General features: G+C 47.3%; 3 protein-coding genes across 3 annotated transcripts; 2 read left to right on the top strand and 1 right to left on the bottom strand.

Annotated features, from left to right (window-relative positions):
• The first annotated feature begins 476 nt into the window (after positions 1-476).
• Dnaaf2 (dynein axonemal assembly factor 2) lies at positions 477-8,857 on the top strand. Its single transcript, XM_085697586.2, has 3 exons — positions 477-2,821; positions 4,600-4,743; positions 7,184-8,857. The coding sequence occupies exons 1-3, from the start codon at positions 1,061-1,063 to the stop codon at positions 7,688-7,690; spliced, it is 2,412 nt and encodes an 803-aa protein (XP_085553712.2). The 5' UTR covers positions 477-1,060; the 3' UTR covers positions 7,691-8,857.
• Positions 8,858-11,908: 3,051 nt separating this feature from the next.
• Mgat2 (alpha-1,6-mannosyl-glycoprotein 2-beta-N-acetylglucosaminyltransferase) lies at positions 11,909-13,937 on the bottom strand. The gene has a single exon (XM_048415618.3). The coding sequence runs from the start codon at positions 13,511-13,513 to the stop codon at positions 12,185-12,187; it is 1,329 nt and encodes a 442-aa protein (XP_048271575.1). The 5' UTR covers positions 13,514-13,937; the 3' UTR covers positions 11,909-12,184.
• Positions 13,938-14,044: 107 nt separating this feature from the next.
• On the top strand, positions 14,045-15,642 carry Rpl36al (ribosomal protein L36a like). The gene is made up of 2 exons (XM_048415619.3): positions 14,045-14,194; positions 15,210-15,642. The coding sequence occupies exon 2, from the start codon at positions 15,239-15,241 to the stop codon at positions 15,557-15,559; it is 321 nt and encodes a 106-aa protein (XP_048271576.1). The 5' UTR covers positions 14,045-14,194; positions 15,210-15,238; the 3' UTR covers positions 15,560-15,642.
• The last annotated feature ends 381 nt before the right edge of the window (positions 15,643-16,023 follow it).

Here is a 16,023-nt window from a genome sequence, read left to right on the forward strand (position 1 = left end):
TATCAGTTCATAACCTTTTTCTGGACCTGGGTGTGGCTCGGTGGTAGAGCTTTGTGCTACAGGTGTGAGGTCCTGGGTTCAGTCCCCAGAACCATAACTAAACAAAATTCCTATTAAGTCTGGCTGCATAAAATTCCATTGTATTACTACCACACCTGCATTAATTCCTTGTGGAGCTTCTATTTTTTCCTTTAGAATCACCCTGTTAGAAATTACTGAGTCGATCTAAGGATATGTGGTTTTATTTATTTTTTTCTGCATCTGTTGATGCCTGGCACTCTTGGATCCTCAGCGACTGGAGCTGCAGGCAGCAGACATGTGGGTGCTGGGAACTGAACTCACGTCCTCTGGAAGACCAGCCAGAGTTCTTTATCATTGAGCCATTTCCCAACCCCGGATATGTGGTTTTATAAAGATGTACAGTTTTAATTCTATTCTCAACCCAAGGAAGCTGGTCGGGGCAAAGTCCGTGATTTTGCTAAATGATTTATGGATCTTCTATGTACATTATGAAAAGTGAATAACGTTCCTCTGCTTAATGGGATTTGAGATTTTCGAGTTCATCCTTTGGCCCCAGGAGTTGTTATGGGACAATTATAAGGTGATATACCTAAAAATGGGAGTAACAAAAATCACGGCTTAAATGTCTGTTTCACGAAGTGAAAGGGCCAGATAAAAGTTAGGTTTGTGATTGTAATCCTGGCTAGGAAACTTCTCATTTGTCTATAGAAGTGAACGGTTAATAAGATAAAGACACAGTGCTGAAAATGAGGATTATCCTTATCACGATAGACTGCAAAGTGTGCCCTGGCACAGAGATCTCAAGCCTGCAGCAGGTAGAATGGCTGCCTGGTTTGAAGAAAACGGCCTAGTTCTAGCAGTTCCCGGAGATCGCTTCCCCTCCTCCCAGGTGTTACTGTGGCAACAAAGCACGCGATGCCCTGCTATCCAGCCGTTACCTTCCTAAGGCTGGTCACTTGTGACACCAGACGCCAAGCGCGCCCTAGACACCCCAGTTCAGGCTGATCCTTCACCCGGCTGAGGGGCCGAGTGGGGCACCATGGCCAAGGCGACGGCCTCTTCAGCGCTAGAGGACTTGGATCTGAGCGGAGAGGAGGTGCAGAGGCTCACCTCCGCCTTTCAGGACCCAGAGTTCCGCCGAATGTTCTCCGAGTACGCCTCGGAGATCACCGACCCTGAGAACCGGAGACGCTACGAGGAGGAGATCACAGCGCTGGAGCGGGAGCGTGGGGTGGAGGTGCGGTTCGTGCACCCGGAGCCGGGCCACGTGCTGCGTACCAGCCTGGACGGGGAGCATCGCTGCTTCGTGAACGTGTGCAGCAACTCGCTGGTAGGCGCGCCCAGCAGCCGGCCGGGCCCGGGGAGCGGCGGCACGGCCACTGGCAGCCACTGGTCCCTGCCCTACAGCTTGGCTCCCGGCCGCAAGTATGCAGGGCGCAGCGGCTCCCGCTACACAGTCTACGACGTGGTCTTCCACCCGAACGCGCTAGCGCTGGCCCGGAGCCACGAGCGATTCCGCGAAATGCTGAACGCCACGGCCCTGGAGGCGGTGGAGCAGCAGTTCGGCGTCAGGCTGGACCGCAGGAACGCTAAGACCCTGAAGATCAAGTACAAGGGGGTGCCCGAGGCCGCCGTCCTCCGCACGCCCCTTCCCGGGGGTGTCCCAGCCCAGCCCGAGGGGGAGCCGCCTGGGCTTCTCCCGGACCTGCTGTCCCCGTACCGCTACCCCACGGCGGCGGAGAGCACGGCTCGCACACCGGCGCCCCCGGCTCCCCAGGCCGAGCAGCGGCCGGAGCCCACGGAGCCGCGCTGTACCGTGGTGCAGCGCCACCACGTGGACCTGCAGGATTACCGCTGCTCGCGCGACGCCGCCCCGAGCCCCGTGCCGCACGAGCTGGTGGTCACCATCGAGCTGCCGCTGCTGCGCTCGGCCGAGAAGGCGGAGCTGGAGGTGAAGGGGAAGCTGCTGTGCCTGGACTCCCGGAGCCCCGACTACCGACTGCGGCTCTCGCTGCCCTACCCGGTGGACGACGGCCGCGGCAAGGCGCAGTACAACAAGGCGCGGCGGCAGCTGGTGGTCACGCTGCCAGTGGCGCTGCACATCGCGCGCCAAGACCTTGCCGCGACGCCGGAAGAGTCGGCGGCCGAGACCGGAACTGACGGCGCAGCCTGCGCTTCCGAGGGCGACCCTGCTGCGGCGCGGGGAGAGCCGGCGGAGGGGACCCGAGCTGATCGCGGGGACGAGAGCGGCGTGGGAGCCCCGGGCTTCAGGGCTGCAGACGCTGAAGAGGAGCGAGACTTCGGTAGGGACTCGGTGGAAGGTGGGGACCGAAGCCTCCCTTGTACTGCGTTCCCGGGCTGCGACACCGAGTCCCCTGCGGGAAGACGGGGATCGTGCGGAGACCTCAGTGCCCAGACGAGTGAGCAGCAGGAGGAGACCCTCCACGACGCCTCGAGCCCAGCCATGGGTGGCCCCGGAGCCGAGAGCATCGAACCGTTGTGCCCTCCTTTGCGGTGTAATCAGGACGAGGACTCCTTGACTTTGCTCATTGAAGTGCCTCGGATTCAGCCGCAAAGTCTTCACGGGGACCTGAGTCCCCTCCGTTACAAATTGTGCTTCTCCACACCAGACTCAGGCTATTCCTTCACTTTACAGTTTGCTCCAGAGAATACATTGAGTACCAAAGAACCCGAGATTAGCATTTCTTTAAACAATGCAGTGATAGTACTGGCAAAATCTCCGGAGAGCCGTGGACGATGGCGAGAATGGTATTGTGGCTTGAACCATGATTCTTTGGAGGTAACCGTTTTCACTATTAGAAATACTCCATCTTACTTTAAAATATTTTTGGTTACGGGCACGTACACAAATGTTTCCCGTCTATTCATATCATGAAAGACAGTGCGCGGTGCGTTCTCAAAGCCAAGTGTGCACATATCCAAAGGTTGCAAACTGTTCTAAATATATAATTTTTCGAATTATTAGTTCACTTGCAAATTCAAATACTGTTTAATCAAAGAGAATTTGAAATATTTCTTGGATTCTGTCCCCCTCTTTGAACCACATAATAATCTTTACTTTGTAATTAAAATATTTGATATTTACTTATATAAGCACAGAAGAAGATAATCTTATTTTGAGTAACACTAAACTGATCTTATGAATTAAATAATTTTGAATATCGTTAAATGGTTGTTCCTCACTTGACATGCATATAAACAAGTTATGTTGTGGTTGGATTTGGGTGACTGTGGTTTAAATTTTCTAGTAATAGTTGAGAAATCTGTTGTCTTAAAATCTATGTACTTTTTTTTTTTTTCGAGACAAGGTTTCTCTGTAGCTTTGGAGCCTTCCTGAAACTTGCTCTGTCGTTGACCAGGCTAAGCTGGCCTTGAACTCACAGAGATCTACCTGCCTCTGCCTCACAGAGTACTGGGATTAAAGGTGTGCGCCACCACTGCCCAGCTCAGTTTACTTTTAAATAACTATCTACACGCAGCACACTAAAATATATCAAGTCTTAAAAATAAAACACGTGGTGACATGTTTGAAAATCCTGCACCCGTGTTTGCAAGTGTGTGTCTGTCCTTCCTTCCTCTGAGTCGCGTCTCTGTGTAGTCCTGACTGGCCTGAAACTCTCTTTGCAGACCAGGCTGGCCTGTAACTCAGCGACCCACTAGCTTCTGCTCCCTCATCACTAGGAATAAAGGTGTGTGATGCTATGCCCAGCACTGAGTGCGTTTTTCATAATCTTTTTTCTTAAAGTTAGTATTAAAGTACCTTTGTTAAACTCTGACACTGCTTCTAAAAATTAAAAATAAATAGAATGTACTTTTAAATAAAATATTGTAATTGGCTCTTAAGTGGCCAAGAACTTTTTCTGTATTTTGTTTGAGACGCAGGGTCTGAAGTGGCCTAAGGTAGCCTTGAACTCTTGTGTAGGGGAAAGTGACCCTGAACATCTGATCTTCCTGCCTTTACTTCCCAAGTGCTGGAAATACAGTTTTGTACCACTATATCCAGTTTGCATACTCAAGAATTTAAAAGACTTATTCAGTTTATTTCTTAGCTGGTTCATTAGGAATTATTAGAAGGCTGAACTGTAATAGCTAGGGTTGCACTTATAGCCTTGAAGTGATTATTCCTAATACCAGGGGCACCAGTTATGGTGATGCCTGTGCAATCCTAGCACTTAGGAGGTGGAGACAGGAGGATCAGAAGTTGAAGGTCACGTGCAGGTGCACAGAGGCCAGCTTGGGCTACTGAAGACACTATATATTTGGAAAATAAAAGAAATACTATTTGTAAGTAAGATCATCTAGGTAGGGAAAGCATACCTCTACTTTAGTAAACTTAGAAAAAGCATCAAGACTTCCTTTTATCTTCTCTTTTTAGGTGGATCTCCTGAATACATGTTTTTCATATTAATTACGGTTTGGACAATACTAGAATTCCTCTTTTCAAGGTAGCACTCACTGTTGGTGAGATAAACATTTAAAAAAACTGTAACAATGAACTATGTAAGAACGTTTACAGTGACCTATAAGATGGAACATTTTTTTCTCTTTCTACTTTAGGAAAGGTTGTTTCTTGATGAGGAAAACGTTAATGAGTTTCTTGATGAGGTCCTGGACTCCCCATCGACACAGGCAAGGCCCCTAGTCCCACCGCTGATTGAAGTTCTTCAGGTTACAGATGAGAAGATTCAGATTCATGCCAAGGTAGTATTTCGGTGGGGTTTAAAAGGGAGTGACTATTGGCCGAATGTCTTCAGTTCTTGATTTTTTTTTTTTTTATTTTTTTAAATTTTTTCAAATTAGGGTTTCTTTTTGTAGCTTTGGCTGTCCTGGAACTCACTATGTAGACCAGACTGGGCTGGAACTCACAGAGATCTGCCTGCGTCTGCCTCCCTAGTGCTGGGATTAAAGATATGTGCCACCACCATGCCTGCAGATTTTTCTGCATGTTTACGTATGATTAAAAACTCCTCTCTGTTTTCATATTATTTTTTAAAAAGTGTTCGTTTTACTGTAACTAACAAACAAGGGATAAAAATCAGACAAATTTGATGTTCTGCCAGATAGCAGTTGAATTTGCAAATGAACCTTGGACTCAGAATTTTACATTTAGACAAATTTAGCAATTTGTCTTGCTGTTACTTGAAATCCAAAACCTTTTTTTCCTAAGATTTATTCATTTTTATTTTATGTGCATTGCTGTTTTGCCTGCATGTTTGCTATATGAGGGTGCCAGATCCCTTGGAACTGGAGTTACACAGTTGTGAGCAGTCATGTGGATGCTGGGAACTGAATTCAGGACTTTGGAAGAGCAGTCACTTAACCACTAAGTCATCTCTCCAGCCCCACAGAATCGTTTATTCTGGATAATTTTTATAGAAACACCACATCAAAAGCACTGTAAGGCTCACACATCTCAAAAGAGATAATCATGGCTTCCCTGATAAGAAATACACCAAAGACAATTTAGTGCGACAGTTTTCTTGTTAGTCAGTTAGTTAATCCAAGAAAACTATATGGGAGCAATTTATGCATATGCATTGTGTCGCATATGATCTAATGTGTATGCGTGTCCTGCATGTGTGACTGTGTGCCACATATGTGCCTGGTGCCTGTGGAGGTCAGAAGACAGCATCAGATCCCTTGGAAGTATTGTAGACAGCTGTGAACCGTCATGTGGGTGCTAGGAATTGAACCCATGTCCTCAGGAAAAGCAGCCACTGAACCTGCTCTCTATCCCCTAATAAAATATAGAAGAACAGAATGTTTTTTAATTCCACAATATTCCTCCAATTATACATATATTTAGGAAATTTGAGATTTTTGCAGAATAAGCAAGTATTTTTCGACTCTCAAATTATAAAAATTGTATCATAGAACATTTTTAGTTGAACCTTAAGTTTGGTTATGTTTATGGTCTTCAACATTGGACAAAACAACTTAGGAACTAGCATTCCTGACTGAGAAAAGTCAAGAAACTCCACAGTGCCTCTATGGTGATGACTTGATATCTGTGGCCATGCTTGAAAGGCTGATCCTTGAAGCTGTTGTGGAAGAGATGACGAATAAGTGAAAGGATTTTTTAAAGCTTTTTTTCCCCCTGAAGACAGGGTTTCTTTGTGTAACACCGACTATCCTGGAACTTCGTAGACCAGGTTGGCCTCGAACTCAGAGATCTGCCTTCCTCTGCCTCCTAAGTGCTGGGATCAAAGGTCTAAAATTTAGTTAGCAGTGGTGGCAGCACAGGCCTTTAATCCTATCACTTGGGAGACAGAGCCGATCTCCTCAGTAAGTTACGGGATAGCCAGGGATGTATAGAGAAGCCTTGTCTCAATAGGACAGAGAGGGAGGGAGGGAGGGAGGGAGGGAGGGAGAGAGAGAGAGAGAGAGGGAGAGAGGGAGGGAGAGAGAGAGAGAGAGAGAGAGAGAGAGGGAGAGAGAGAGAGAGAGAGGAGGGGAGGAGGGAGGAGAGAAGAGGAAAGAGAAAAATGCGAGTATAAAGATTTTATTTTATGTGTATGCATGAGTATTTTGTCTGCGTGTATCTTGCTGTGGTACCTGCCAGAGGAGAGGAGAGCACCTTACCTGCCATATGAATGCTGGGACATGAAACTGGTCTTCTCAGCAGGTGCTCTTAACTGTTAAGCCATCTCCCCAGCCCTAATTGAAAGGATTTAATCAGAAAATGAAAGCCACAAGTCACTGTGGCTTAATTCCAGCACTCAGGAGGCAGAAGAAGGCAGATCTCTTGAGAAAACTGAAGCTAGTTTGTAGTTAAGATTATTGAGTAGACGCCAGTGCTTCCTGTGCCAACCTGCTGAGCCGAATTTGAAACCATGGAGGTGAAAGGAGACCTCCAGAAAATTGTTTTTCACACCTCCAAGCACCCCTAATCGTACCCCTCCCTGCTCACACACACAGTAAAGGCACCCAGTGCCAAGCTTGATGAGTTTGCTCCCGGCACCTATGTCGTAAGAAGGTGAGAACTAGCGCCCATAAGTTGCTCCCTGACCTCTCTGTATATGTATCGTGCGTGAATATACAAACATATACAAAATTTTTTAAAATATTATTTTCATAGAGTACTATGATTCAATTTCTGTTGCTTCAAAGAATTACTGATTTGCTGTTTCTCTTGATACAGTCGCAAGAATGTACTGATCCTGATGGGCTTCAAGGAACGGGAAAAGGAGGCAGTGAAGGATGCCCTCTCAGTGAAAAGGGAAACACAGACCATTTTCCTACCTCTCCAAGTGACTCCCATTCATCTGCAGCAGTGGAAGCATTGGAAACAAACCCCTGTGGCTCAGCTGTGGGCCCTCAACACATCTGTCCTGATGCTCCTCACGAGCTGTCTGGAAAACCCCAGCAACTAGAGCCAAACACGGATCCTGAGTTTATAAAAGAAAACGGTGCAACCTGCTCAGCCGAGGAGCAGGAAAATAGAAAAGAGCCAGGCGTGACTGAGGACAAGGAATTAGATGGCGATCACCTGTCTTCAGTACTGAACAAAACGGTAGCACGAAACATACCTGACTTGGACAGCATCAAAGAGACCAATATGGAGGATGGTAGTGTGCAGATCATTAAGGACCACACGACCCACTGTGCATTCAGTTTTCAGAACTCTTTGCTGTATGACTTGGATTAGTTGTATATAGTTTTGAAATTTAAATGTTGTTTAAAAAAATTTGGGACCTAAAATAGCTTCTTTGTGTTTTTAACTATAAAACAGGCAGAGGCAGGTGGATCTCTGTTAGTTTGAGGGCAACCTGGTCTACAGAGTAAATTCCAGGACATCCAGGGCTACACAGTGAAACCCTGTCTCAAAAAAACAAAAACAAAAATAGCTACTTAAAAAAAAATAAAAATAAACATTTACAGTTGATCCTGATGGCGAGCCAGCAGCCAGGTGGGTACCTGTAATTGCAACTCCTGGAGAATTGAGTCTTCCTGGAGAAGACTCGTGGTCAGCCCAGGTCAGCATGGGCTACATAATGAATGAGGCCAGCCTGAGCTACGTAATGAATTAGAGATCGACCTGGGCTACCTAATGAATTAAGAAGCCAGCCTGGGCTACATGAGAGGCTGCCTTAAAAATGCCAGGCAGTGGTGCACATCTTTAATCCCAGCATTTAAGTTTCCTTAATTATAAGATAAGCTTTGTGATTTTTCTAATAGAAATATTTTTCTCAAGAAGAGCAAAATCGTTTTTAAAAAACAAAAACGGGATGGAGAGATGGCTCAGAGGTTAAGAGCACTTCCAGAGATTCTGAATTCAATTCCCAGCAATCACAAAGTGGCTCACAACCATCTGTAATGAGATCTGGTGCCCTCTTCTGGCTTGCACTGTATACAAATAAATAACAAAACCAAAAAACAACCCACCACATTCCTTATTTGTGGGTGGTGGGTGGACAGGTAGGCTACAGCATGAATATGGAGGTCAGAGGACAAGGTGTGTCTCAGGGATTAAATCCAGGTCACCCGCCTTGGTGGAAAGGGTCTTCATCCACTGAGCCATTTCTCTGGACCCTTCGTTTTGTGAAACGCAGTTGGCTCATACTCCCTGTAGTCAGGCCAGCGCCACCTTGTGGCAGCCTTCCTGCTTCAGTTTCTGAGTGCTGGGATTTTAGGCATGCACAAGCAGGCCAGACCTTTAAAATATATAGTTGAGCCAGGCTATAGTGGCACAGGCCTTTAATTCTAGCACTTGGGAGGTAGAGGCAGGCAGATCTTAGTTCCAGGGCAGCCTGGGCTACCCAGAGAAACCCTGTCTTGAAACGCAAAACAAAATTACATAGTTGTATTACAAGTACATACTGGCTTTTGTGTTTAATTTTAATTATGTTACTTTCTTGGTACCAATTATATATTTTCATATAAGTGTCACATATATGAGTTAAGATAATTTGGGGGAATGGCCGATGGCTCAGCAGATAAAGGTACCTACTGCCAAGCCTGACAACCTGAGTCCAATCGCTGGTACTACTCGGATGGAGAGAACCTACTTCTGCAAGTTTCCCTCTGACCTGCATACCTGCTGTGGCACACAAACTTATGCGCACACACACGAAACATATACAGACATAAAAATATAATTAAAACTATATCTTAAAGCCAGGTGTGGTGGTGCACGGCTTTAATCCCAGTACTTTCCAGCTTCAGTTAGGTGGGAGTTCAAAGACAGCTAGAGCTGCAGGAAGAATCTGCCTCAAAACTTTGGAGGCTGGAGAGACAGTTGAGTATTTGAAATACTTGTGTTTGCAGAAGACTGGGGTTTGATTCCCACCACCCACATTATAGCTCATAAGCATCCTAACTCCACGTTTAGAGGATATGATGACCCATTCTACCTATGTGAGCACCAGGCACATGTGAACATATATACAGGCAAAACATCAGTACATATAAGCTTTTTTTTTTTTAAAAGATTTATTATTGGCTGGGGAGATGGCTCAGCGGCTAATAGCATTGCCTGCTCTTCCGAAGGTCCTGAGTTCAAATCTCGGCAACCACATGGTGGCTCACAACCATCTGTAATGAAGTCTGGTGCCCTCTTCTGGCCTAAAGGCATACACGTAGACAGAATATTGTATACATAATAAATAAATGAATATATTATTTAAAAAAAGATTTATTATTGTACAGTTTTCTGCCTGCATGTGTACCTGCAACCCAGAAGAGGGCACCAAATCGCATTATAGATGGTAATGAGCCACTATGTGGTTGCTGGGAATTGAACTCAGGACCTCTGGAAGAAGAGTTAGTGATTTTAGCCGCTGAGCCATCTCTCTAGCCCTAAGCTTATTTTTTTATTTTATGTGCATTTGTGTTTTGCCTGCATGTACATTCATGTGAGGGTGTCAGATCTTTGAGTTACAGTTAGGAACTGCCACGTGGGTGCTGGGAATTGAACCCAGGTCCTCTGGAAAAGCAGTCAAGTGCCCTTAACTACTGAGCCATCTCTCTAGCCCAAAGTTAAAAATTTTTAAACATAATCATTTTCAAAATTAATTTTAAATAATTGTGTTTAAGATTTTTAGAGAGTCTGGAGAGACAGTTCAGCACTGGCTGCTCTTCCTAGAGGACTCAGGTTCAAGTCCCAACACCCATTTGGCAGCTCACATCTGTCTCTAACTGCAGTCCCAGAGGACCCAATGCCCCTGGTCTCCACAGGTGGTGCACAGATATGCATGCAGACAAAATACATATACATATAAAAATGACTTAAAAATCCTTAGAACAGAAATTAATAAAAAACCTAGCCATTTGTTCTGCCAGAAAAATTGTCTTTTACATGAGAAACCATTATTCTGGAATCAATTTATAACTCTTAAAATGTGGTAGAGGAGACCATCACAGGTCCCCACCACACACACACACAATATTTTAGAACAGCATGAAAGAACACAGAAAAGAAAATCTCTCTTGATGTCATTACTGGTCCCAAGGCCATGAGCTTAAGTATCTCTGTTTCAGCCAAAGCTGCTAATTACAAGCAACCTTCGAACAGTCCTGGAAATAACATCTACTTCCTTTAGTCCTTTGAACTGGTGATAGCAGGGCAGGAGATTCTGATGTACATCTCTCCCTATACAACGGCAGCACAATGTACTGGGTAGTCCTTGCCTTGCATGCACGAGGCTCTGTAATCCCAGCTACAGACTGAAGGGTTACAGTTCAAGGCCAGCCAGAGCATGCACACAAACCAATCTTTTAAACAAGCAAAAAGGAAAAAAAAGTGAGACAGCTCAGTGGGAAAGCACCAGCCAACCGCCTGTAGTCGACCCTGGGACTCAAGGTAGAGAATCAACACCCTCTGACCTTCAGTATGCACCCTGGATACACACGTGTACACCCATACATGTGCACATGGGAAACGAATGTGGTAAAACATTTAGAAAGACAATGACAGATTGAGAGGTGAGGGCAATATAAAACCACACAACTATGCTTCACCTTTAAAGAGAACATCCATTTCCAGTACGAAACTGATGAAAACAGTAATTTTTGAGGCTTTGGTTCAGCGAGTTCTCTAATTTTCGGCTGAATGCAATTACATTATGGAAAAGTAATATAAAAATAGGAGTAAATCTAAAGCTTGCTCCCTGCTACTGTGCCTGTTCTTTTAAAAGTATCTCAGTCACAGCTGGCACCAGACCTGCTGCACCTTGGCAAGACTGAACTTTGTATCATTTCTGGCCTTCAAAAAAACAATTTAGGCAGTATTTCCCTTATGCAGCAGCTTTTCTTATTGTTCATTATCTATGCCTGGCTGATCTGAAAGCCGAACAATTTCTTCCTGAGAGAATGCACTGTCACAAGCTAGCTTCATTTTAAATTCATATAATGCATAGTTAGTAAAAACTGAGCTACGATGCTCATGCTCAGAACTTCTAGGATGCCTTTACTGGTACAAATACAACAGTCTGCAAAATGACTAGGGAGCTTTTTATGCAAAAATGAGTATTTTATTTTGGCAGCACTAGAAAGGAAAATAAAAATCAAAACCACTGTATTTCTACATTGAGGTGAAACAGTGTTTAAACTTTCTCATTAACCAAATACATTCCAACAGAAATCATGTAATATGAGGGCCGAAAGCACAGGCAAACCGTAACACAGCAGCACAGGAATCGGTAACACTGAAATGACTTCTGACAGGATGCTGAACAAACGGAACTCGAGTTCTTAAACCGTCAACAGAGAAACTGGGCCTGTCCCAGCAGTGCTCTAACGGTTCCTTCCACTAGAATACTTTTTACTGCCGTGACCCTTTTAAATAAACCTTGCTGTACGTAAAGTAAGTTCTGAAAGTGGAAACGTATACATACAAAGTTTTAGATAAAAAGATTAACAGATGCGATTTAAATAAAATTTCTTTTTTAATCAGTAATAATCGAATCATTACCCTTAAGCAGATACAGACTGAATTTTAAAACCCAAATCTCAAAATGAAAATTTCCGTTTGAAATTTTAATCAAGACATAACGGAAAAGGATTACTATATATTTGGACACCTTTTACAAGAAATTCATGTATTAAAGCAGAAACCAGTTCCTATACCTTTTATTCAGTTGTATATCCCATTGAGAGAAATATAAAAAGGAGAAGACTGTCACTTTTGCAATGGTGATGTTTTTCACTGCAGTCTTCTGTAACTTTTACAGAGTTCATGGTCCCTAATATCTCCCCACCCTCCATTTTTCCTAGGTGGGGAAATGGCTACCATAGAAAACTTCTCACTGATAACTAGAGTTTCTGGAAATAGGTACTGTTGATTACTTTTTAAGAATGACTCAATCTGGGCACTCTGGGTGGACGGCCTACATGTTTTCTTGTGATGCATACCACAGTCTCCAGCATGGAAAATCCTGGGAGCTTGAGGAACTAAGACCTTCCAGAATTTCGGAAGACAGGAGACAGTCAAATACTGAAGAGTCCAGTCCCAGTTATAATCATCGTAAGTACAGAAAGTATCTGTGCACTCAATCAGCTTCTGATAGGCATCTCGGGTCAGGGCTAACCCCATATTGTGCTCTGTGGATTTCCAAGTTTTCACATCTACCTTGTCAGCAATGCCATAGAAACTCCGACTGGCAGTGTAGGTCCCTAGGGAGAGGACATCACAGCCAGGACACTCCTGCTGCTTCAATTTCCACATCTTTTTGAAGACATGGTAAAAGTCTGGGGCTAGGTAGTGGTCCTCCTCCAGGAAAAGGATAAGGCCAGTGTAGTCTTGAAGAACTTTGACTCTCTCCCATACAAAATGCAGCTTCCACCACCAGTGATGTTTGGTTTGCGAGAATTTGGCCTCTCTGTAATGGCCGAAAGAGTCAGGGTATTCGGCATTGATGCACCCCAACTTCAGAGCGGCATTCTTCTTTAGGTCTCTGGGGCAATCTCTAGGGTCACTACCCGGAAACTCACTCGGGTACAGCTGAATGCTGAACGGAAAGAACACTTGCAGAACCGGGCAGAAATCCACCCTAGCTATCATATTGTTGATCTCTGCGGACCAGAAGTCATGGCTAAAGATCACTAGGACTTCACTAATGCCCTGGGCTTTTCGAAGCGAGTCCAGCAGTAGCCTGAGGTATTCCGGCCGGTTGTGCACCTGGACAACCAGCACCAGTTCCCCGGGGGTCCAGGTGCCGTCATTATCGACATTCCTCAGCATCTGATCAAAGTTCAGCTGGTACACCAGGGACCGGTACCGCAGCGTGAGGTTGTCCACCTCCGGGCGCGGGGCCGCGGGGACCAGAGGAGCCGCCGACTCGTTGGAAACCCTGCGGATGCCTACGGACACGGCGAGATGGCCCGCACCCCGCGGGGGCTCCGCGTCCAGCAGCGGCGGGGCAAGGGCGTCGTTCTTCCTTTGTCGCCCATTGCTGCTCCAGAGGACGAAGCCGCAGGCGGCCACCACGAGCGTCAGGATTAGCACCTTCCGTTTGTAGATGCGGAACCTCATGGTCTCCGGGGCTGGGAGCGCGGGCGCGGAAAGGAGCTGGCGGCCTCTGCACGGAAGGGGCGGGCGGGCGGCGCCGTCGCCTTGGCCTGCAGCCCTAGGAACTGGCCCCCGCGGCGGCCCTCGCTAACTCATCCCGGGCCCCGGCGGCCTGGGGCCCGAAGGCTCTCAACTGCCTCGCGCCGCCCGGGCTCCGCACATCCTCTCTGGCAGTTGCAGCTCGGGCAACCGCCCCGCCGCTACGAGCCGCGGCTCAGCGTCGCCTCGGTCCTCTCCATTCAGCAGCCCGGGTCCCGGAAGAAAGCCAGCCGGCGGCCGCCGCAACCCGGTTCCGTTACCTGCTCTGCCCGCGGCCCTGCGTCCTCTGTGCGTTCATCCTTGCTCGCTCGGCTAAACGCCGCCACCGAGCGCCGCAGCCTCGCCCCGCTCCTCCGGCGACCGTTCTGACAAGCCGCGACTGATGCCGCGATCGCCCGGGCCCTCCGGCCCACACCCTCCACCCCGCCCCGCCGGCCGCTGGTTGGCGCTTCCCAGGAGTGTCCGGAGGCGGGGTCTCCAGAGGAGGCCGCCGCCTATTGGCTCGTGGTCCCGTCGCTCAGACCCAGTTCCGACTTCCGCTCGCTTCGGCCCTTTCCCGTCCGGCTCGCGCGGTGGAGGCGGCTCTTTTGGACGCCGGGTCTCTTGGTAAGTCTGGAGCTGAGCGGGAGCTGGCTCTTCTGGGACCGGGGCTCCCGAGGCTGGGGGCGGCCGGGGTCGGGTCGGTCGGCGCGGGAAGCGGGCGGGCGCTGCCCGGCACGGCTGAGGTCAACAGCCTGCGGCCCTCTCAGAAGAGGCGCTCCAGCATGGCGGCTCCCGGGCCGCTGGGCACGCGGGCTGCTAACGACACGTCAGCCTTCGGGGCCGCTGGCGCGTGACGGGTAGAGGGGTAAAGGCGAGTCCGACCGACGTGGCTCTGGAGAACGAGGCGGGCCGTAGCAGGAACTCCGCCAGTCATAGACAGCCACGAGCTAGAAAACGGAGTCGGTGTGGGGTAGTCGGAAAGAAGCTGGCCCCTGCCGGCACACCACTGCGTTCTCGGAACGAGCCGTGGTAAATGGAGCGCTAATGGCCTGCCTTGGACCCCAAGTGTCCTTTTTGTTTTGTTTTGGTCCCCCCCCCCCTTTAGAGACAGGGTTTCTATGTGGAGTTTAGACTGAACTAGCAATCTCCTGCCTCAGCCTCCCGGAACATAGTCCGTCAGGTGTGTTTTTGCAGTATGTCTCAAAAGCTAGTTTTTCTTTAGGCTTGCAGTGTTGAGGTTTGAAACTAGGTTGGCTAAGCCCTGTAAGCAAGCTTCAGAACTGAGCTACATGCCCAGCCCCGCACTTAAGGCATTCAAACTGGTGTACCCGGGCATGGCCATGTATTCTTGTGGAAAATGAGTACTTGGTGGGTTTACACATACCTTCCCCCTCCGCCCCCGAGACAGGGTTTCTCTATCTTTGGACCCTGTCCTGGAACTCACAATGTAGACCAAGCTGGCCTCAAACTCAAGAGATCCTCCTGCCACCGCCTCCCAAGTGCTGGGATTAAGGGTGTGCACCACCACCGCCCAACGGGTTTACACATTTTTGATGACTTTTTATAAATTCCTAAAAATTATTTTTTTAAAACTGTTAACACTTCACAATCAATGTCTGAAACTTTTTTTAAATTACAGTTTCCATCGGTAGACACTCTACTGCAAAGATGGTCAACGTACCCAAAACCCGACGGACTTTCTGTAAGAAATGTGGCAAGCATCAGCCTCACAAAGTGACCCAGTATAAGAAGGGCAAGGATTCCCTGTACGCCCAAGGGAAGCGGCGCTACGATCGGAAGCAGAGTGGTTACGGTGGGCAGACAAAGCCAATTTTCCGGAAGAAGGCCAAAACCACAAAGAAGATCGTGCTCAGGCTTGAGTGCGTGGAGCCCAACTGTAGGTCCAAGAGGATGCTGGCCATTAAGAGATGCAAGCATTTTGAACTGGGAGGAGACAAGAAGAGAAAGGGCCAAGTGATCCAGTTCTAAAACTTGTGTTTTCTGAGAGGAAAATGCCGAAGCAATAGGAAAATTACCTGTTAGAAAATAAAGTTATTGTTATTGATACCTAAGCCTTGTGCTGTTTTGATTCTAAGAATTGTATATTGAGGGTTTTTTGCTTTTGTTTTAAATGTGCTTAGTGGGTGACAGGGTCCGTTTTTTACCTCCTGGATATTAGGATTACAGGAATTACACCATAGTCTGTGTTTCTGGTGCTACGTTGGATTCAATCCATGGCTTTCTGTATGCTAGGTTAGGCGTGCACTCAACTGGCTGCCCCACAAGAAGTATACAGAGATATTGTGGATATGTCACTCATTTCCCAGAACAGGTGGGAAAGATTTCATCCTCAGCCGAGTGGTGGTGGTGGTGGTGCACACCTTTAATCCCAGCACTCCGGAGGCAGAGGCAGGCGGATCTCTGGAGTTCAAGTTCAGCCTGGTCTACAAGAG

This window comes from Myodes glareolus, chromosome 11 (genome assembly GCF_982192425.1).
Source record: "Myodes glareolus chromosome 11, mMyoGla1.1, whole genome shotgun sequence".
Classification (NCBI taxonomy): Eukaryota; Metazoa; Chordata; class Mammalia; order Rodentia; family Cricetidae; genus Myodes; species Myodes glareolus.